The sequence below is a fragment of the Mus caroli genome, chromosome 6, assembly GCF_900094665.2.
Source record: "Mus caroli chromosome 6, CAROLI_EIJ_v1.1, whole genome shotgun sequence".
NCBI classification, from domain to species: Eukaryota; Metazoa; Chordata; class Mammalia; order Rodentia; family Muridae; genus Mus; species Mus caroli.
Window position 1 is genome coordinate 51342154 of NC_034575.1, and position 6000 is coordinate 51348153.

At 44.0% G+C, this 6000-nt stretch overlaps 1 protein-coding gene across 2 annotated transcripts in view; it reads right to left on the reverse strand.

Annotated features, from left to right (window-relative positions):
- The window catches only part of Nt5c3a (5'-nucleotidase, cytosolic IIIA), a 42065-nt gene extending 39416 nt beyond the window's left edge, over window positions 1-2649 (reverse strand). Inside the window, exon 1 of one of the 2 annotated variants that reach the window (XM_029478557.1) lies at window positions 2389-2649. Coding sequence is in view for 1 of the 2 variants with exons in the window: in XM_021164608.1 (XP_021020267.1) it covers window positions 2389-2526 (138 nt within the window). In the remaining variant the exon portion in view is untranslated. The remainder of the gene's footprint in view (window positions 1-2388) is intronic. The other variant, XM_021164608.1, reaches the window with a different exon arrangement.
- Between the last annotated feature and the right edge of the window lie 3351 nt (window positions 2650-6000).

The window sequence follows — 6000 nt, forward strand, 5'->3', positions numbered from 1 at the left end:
GCTGATTGTGGTGGCACATGGCTGTCATCCTAACACAGGAAGGATGGCGAATTCAAGGTATGGATACACAACTCAGAAAGATGTAGCTATTCCTGGATACTTTGTGGGCTCTTCTCTTTTTCACCCTTCTCCATCCTTTTTCTTCTACCCTTACTCCCTAACATCAGATAAGAGAGAAAAAAAGGGTAGAGAGGAAAGGAAAGAGATCCCAGAATGAAGTCAGGGGCCAGAAGGGGGGCAAGTTATTCTTAGACTGCATCCTGCTGATTAGGGGCGTCGAGTTCCTAGGGGCAAGTTTGATCTTCACCATCAGGATATCTAATTTCTTCTTCTTGCCAAATATTTAACAAACAGCGACCCCTAGCAACCAACAGCCAACCAACAACAACCTACCAAAAACCCATCCTGCCTCTCTGGGCCTTCACATTTATATACCCCCTGAAAAGTCCCCAGAATTCCAGAAGTCACTCCATCAAAGAAACAATCTGCAGCTGAAAAAAGCGCACCCCTGCTAGAGCATGCGGCAAACCACAGTCAGCTGTTGTGGACACTCTGAACCAGCCCCATAGCTCACACTTGGGATTACAATGAAAACATATTTTTATAGTATTTCTATGTTTTTTAAAGAAACCAAAACTCCAGATTTCTCACTACAGAAAGACCCTGCCTTAAAAGGGGATGGGCTAGGAGGGCACGGACGAAGCAGGTATGGTTGTCTAGCAGGTGTAAAGCCCTGGGGTCTATACCAGTATAGAGCATGTGTGTAAGTAGGGGTAGACGATAAAACAGATTCAGGGAGTACACACCAGGATAATTAAATTGTAAAGTGCCAGCCAACTTCACTAAATGGCTTGTCTTATCTCTCTGACTACTTCTAGTGTACCTTTTGATTGGTTTTCTCTGGGCTTCTAGTTTGCCACATTACTGGACATTTCCACTATGGCATGCATAGCTCACTAGCAAATCCCTAATGTCATTCAATTAAAAATGTCCTGATGGCCACGGTAACTCAGGAATGTAATCCTGCACTGAGATGGCTGAGGCAAGAGAAACACCATCACCCAGAACGCAACTGGTGTCATTTCTTTCCCTAGCCTACCTTGGTTAGGTAGTTATATATCATCTGTAATCAGAACAGCGATGTTCAGTGGGTATCCTTGGGTTTGTACACATTCTATGAAGGAAGAGGGTGGAGACAGGCACAGAGGACTCCACAAACATGACTATTATAAAGAGAGAGAACAAGGGCCGGAATATATATTTCAGGTCATCCAAATATTTCTCCCATCTAAAGGAACAATCAGCTAAAACTATAAAAGTAAAAATATCTAACTCTTTTACATCTTCTACTGAAAAAACTATTAGGGGGTGTGACACATACAGCTAATTTAAAACAATGCATATAAAGACTGACTTGTACAGTACAAACAAAAACAAATTGGCATTCTTGGTCCCTTAGTACTTTAGACAATGAAAGTAAAGCTCTTCCTTAAGATTTCGTGGAAAAATCAGCCCACTGTTTAAGTACATACAGAAAGACAGCGAAATCAGCTTTTTCCCACTGATGGAAAATTATAAAATTTGAGTATGGAACAAAATAAAGCCATGGAAATTCGCTAGACAGGGAGGGAGGCAAAACTTTTCACACAAAATGTTTGCAACCAGAGGTATATAAAGAAAATAACCCAGGATTAAAGGAATTCACTTAAAATATTAGTTACAATAGAAATAGCTTCTCAACTTTATATTTTAGTTCTGGATGCTCACTTGTACTCCAGTAAATAAGTCACACTTACCATGCTCAAGTCAGATGGAACAACAGTAACATCAAAACAACCCTAAATGAAACATGCATTCTGGGATCAACAAATCACCTTAAAACAAACCTCAAATGGAATTCTTGAGACAAACAATTTTAACGAGACTGCAATTAACTCTTAAAAGTACATTTCTAGGATTTAGGAAAGAGTTTTGGGGGACTGACACATGAATACTTCTTGGAACATAAAACAAGGAAGAACATTCAAATAATCGAGCTGTTTCAATACTGGCATTTCTAAAAAAACAAGGAAAATGCTCTTTTCATAACGTAAGCCAAGGCAGCCCCGATGATGCAAAACAAACAAAAAATAAACCAACCAACCAACCGACTCCTGGACAAGAGACTATCGGATTAGCTGCACGTCTTGGAGGCGGGTGCCAACCGGAGATTAGCTCTGGAGAAACGGGTTTTGCAGCAAGAGGTAGTTATCTCCGAGCATCTATTCTCTCCACTCTTTGAAAAACACGCTGTCAAGCATCAGCACGCGTGCAGGCTGCCCTCGCAGGGCCGCGGCCGGCCCACGCCACTTGGGCTGCTCGCGCGCGAGCCTCTGCTCCCGCACTCACCATTTCGATGATCTTGGTCTTGCGGCCCGTTTTTCTCTTCAAGGTGAATATGTACTGGGCCAGCACCACGCCTGCCACCACCGCGCACACACTGGCGCTCGCCACCGCGCCCACTCGCGCCACGGCCGCGCGGTCCATTGACAGGCCCGCGTGCTCTCGGCGCGGAAGCCCGGGATCCGCGGGTACGAGCCCAGGGGCGCGGCCGCAAGCCGCACACTTCCCCGGAGCCCCGCCCCGCGCGGGGGAAACCGAGGAGGCCCCGCCCAGAAGAGGTGTGGGGCGGGGATGACGGGGCGGAGACTAAGAGGTCCGCGTCCGGAACCCCGCCCCTATAGTGGGGGCGGGACTTCCTCTGACCCTGACTTCAGGAAACGCCGCAAGGACCCGGAAGGAAACAATTGTAATTAGCTACTGAATGCAAGTAGTGCATCTGTAACCCAGAATCCTGGTGACCCGGATGCTAGGCTGTGCCTATAGTCCACAATAAGACGGCCCCAGAAACATCGAGAAAACAGTCTTGCCCCAGTGTGAGAGAATTCACCCGCCACCCACTCAGAAACTGTGCCTCGCCCTAGCCTTCATGGACTACGACACCCAGCAGGCTCAGCGGCGCTGCGTCTGACCTGCGCAGTAGCATCCTGGGTTGGAAGGCCTAGATTTAGTCGTTTTTGGGAGATCTGTCAGCTGTTGGGCATTTCAGTCACAGTCTACCTACAACTTTAGCTTACTTTCCTTAGGAGTGTGTGCAGAGAAACTTAACGTTGTTCTCACTTGCTTAGTGTATTTCAAGGGACACAGATAGTTTACTCTGCTTCTCTCGGAGTGGGTGGGGTGTGACGGGGTGCAAGAGAGAATCTCAGGAGAGTCGCCCCAGATTCTGTGAGGTTTGGGCTGTGCTTGGCGAGACTCTCTCTCTCTCTCTCTGCCTGATATATGCAACCGAAGGAAGTTAAGAATGAAAAGCCGTGGGAGAGAAAGAATTATTTTTCTGTTTTAGGTTTTTATTAGCTGGTCTAAAAGCAAATTGACATAGACATTATCTTGAGTAGAGCAATTCATTGTGCAAACAGAAGTTCCACAGAAATATGAGACTCAAGCTGGTCATGATGGAGCATGCTTCTGATTCCTGCATGTAGGATCCTCAGGCAGGAGGATTGCTCGGAGTACAGTGGCTGATTAACCAGGGCCATGGGTCATGACCCTGGCTCACAAACTTTGAAAAGCCTCAACGAAATGGCAAAAAATTGAGGCTGAAATATCCACCTAAGTTACTGAAAGGAGTATGTATTATATTTGACAATTCTCGAGCGAGGTGGAGTCAGCAGGAGGGGAAATGTATGGCGACTAAAGGTTGCCTTGTGCAGATGAAAATCTTTCCAGGGGATAAAGGTGTGAGCTCAGCGATAGGGTGCCTATTATCAACCCTCAAGTTCAACAGTTCTGTCTGGAGAAGCTCTTGACCTGATACATTTACTAATGACAATCTCAACAATCTCTCTCTGTCTCTTTCTCTGTCTCTCTCTCTCTCTGTCTCTCTCTCTCTTTCTCTGTGTATTTCTTTTACACGAGATGTTTAAAATTTTAAGGAATTTGTATTAATTTTCTGTGGCTGTGATAAAACACCATGACCAAGACCCCTTATAGAAGAAAGAAAGAATTTACTAGAATTCATAATGGTGGGGTCAGCATGGCAGCAGGTGGCAGTAGGCTGCTGGCATGACAACAGAGGTACATCTTTCATCTCAACTATAAGCACAAAGTACAGAGAGCAAACTGGAAGTGGGACAGTCTTTAAACCCTCAAAGCAAGGCTTCAGAGACATGTTTACTTGAAGAAGGATGCACCTCTAAAGCTCCCGAAACAGCACCATCAACTGGAGACCATATGCTCAAATGTATGAGCCTAGGGGGGACATTCTCACACAAACGACTATAGAATTTAAGGGAAATTAAAGAGCTTTCCCTGCTTTGAACAGTTCTCAGCATCTTTCAGATCAAAATAATTGTTGTACCAAAGTGGCCTGTTTTCCTATGGCATAGTCTGATCTCTTTTAATCATACTTTGAGGTGATATGGCTTGATTGTCATCATAATTAAAGCTAAGGATTGTTTTTCTCTGTGTCATATGTTCTCTGTCCTATCCCTGGGGCCCTTGCAAAGCACTCTAAAAAGTACCTATATATCTATATGTATAGCTTTCCTATGGGGTTGCCCTCCTCTTCAGCTTCCTCTAGCCTTTCTCTAATTCAACCACAGGAGTCTCAGACTTCAGTGCAATGTTTGGGTGTAAGTATCTGCATCTGTCTTGATCAGCTGCTGGTTGAGCTTCTCAGAGGACAGCCATGCACACCATAGCATCAGTTATAGTGTCAGGTCATGGAGCCTCCCCTTGAGATGGATCCCAATTTGGGCCAGTCACTGGACCTCCTTTCCACTTTTGTCTCTGTAGTTCTTTTAGATAGTAATAATTCTGGGTCAGAGCTTTTGACTGTGGGATGGCAACAACATCCCTTCATCTCTCCATTTCCTCATTGTTGGGTATTTCATCTAAGGTCCCTCCTTTTGAGTTCTGAGAGACTATCATCTCCCAGGTCTCTGATACATTCCAAAGGGTCCTCCCACCTCCTACCTCCCAAGGTTGACTGTTTCCTTTCATTCTATTGACCCTCAGGGCTTCATTTCTGTTCTTTCCAATACTGATCATATTCTTTTTCCCCTCCTTGCCTCTCCCACCCAGTTCCCTCCCTCCCTCTGCCCCCTCCCATGATTGCTTTCTTTTTCCTCCCAAGTGGGTTTGAAGCATCCTCACTTGGGCCCTTCAGCTTGTTAACCTTTTTGAGTTCTGTGGATTATATCCTTGGTATGTAGTACTTTTTGAGCTAATATCCACTTATTAGTGACTACATACCATGCATGTGCTTTTGGGTATGAGTTACCTTACTCAGGATGATATTTTCTAGTTCTATCCATTTGCCTGCAAAACTCAGGATGTTCTTAATAGCTTAATATTATTCCATTGTGTAAATGAACCACATTTTCTGTATCCATTCTTCTGTTGTGGGACATCTGGGTTGTTTTCAGCTTCTGGCTATCAGAAATAAGGCTGCTATAAACAGTGTAACACATGCTCTTGTGGCATGGTGGGGCATCTTTTAGGTATATGCCCAGGATTGGTATATCTGTTTCCAATTTTCTGAGAAACCTCCAGATTGATTTCTGAGCTCCATGGTAACCTCCTATTTTCATCTCTAATTGTATTGATCTGGGTATTTTCTCTTTAATTGGTTAGTATGAATAGGGGTTGTTAAATTTGTTTATAGTGCCAAAGAATACATTTGTCTCTGTATCATTAATTTCTGCCCTAATCTTTGTTATTCTTTTTGCTCTCTACCACTTTTAGGGTTTTTGCTTGCACTTGATTTTCAAGGATTTTAAGGTACATAATTATATTACTTGAGATCTTTTTGATTTTATTTTATTTTATTATTTTTTTTTTTTAAATATTTTTATTACATAATTTCCTCAATTACATTTCCAATACTATCCCAAAAGTCCCCCATAGCGCCCCCCACTTCCCTACCCACCCATTCCCATTCTTTTGGCCCTGGCATTC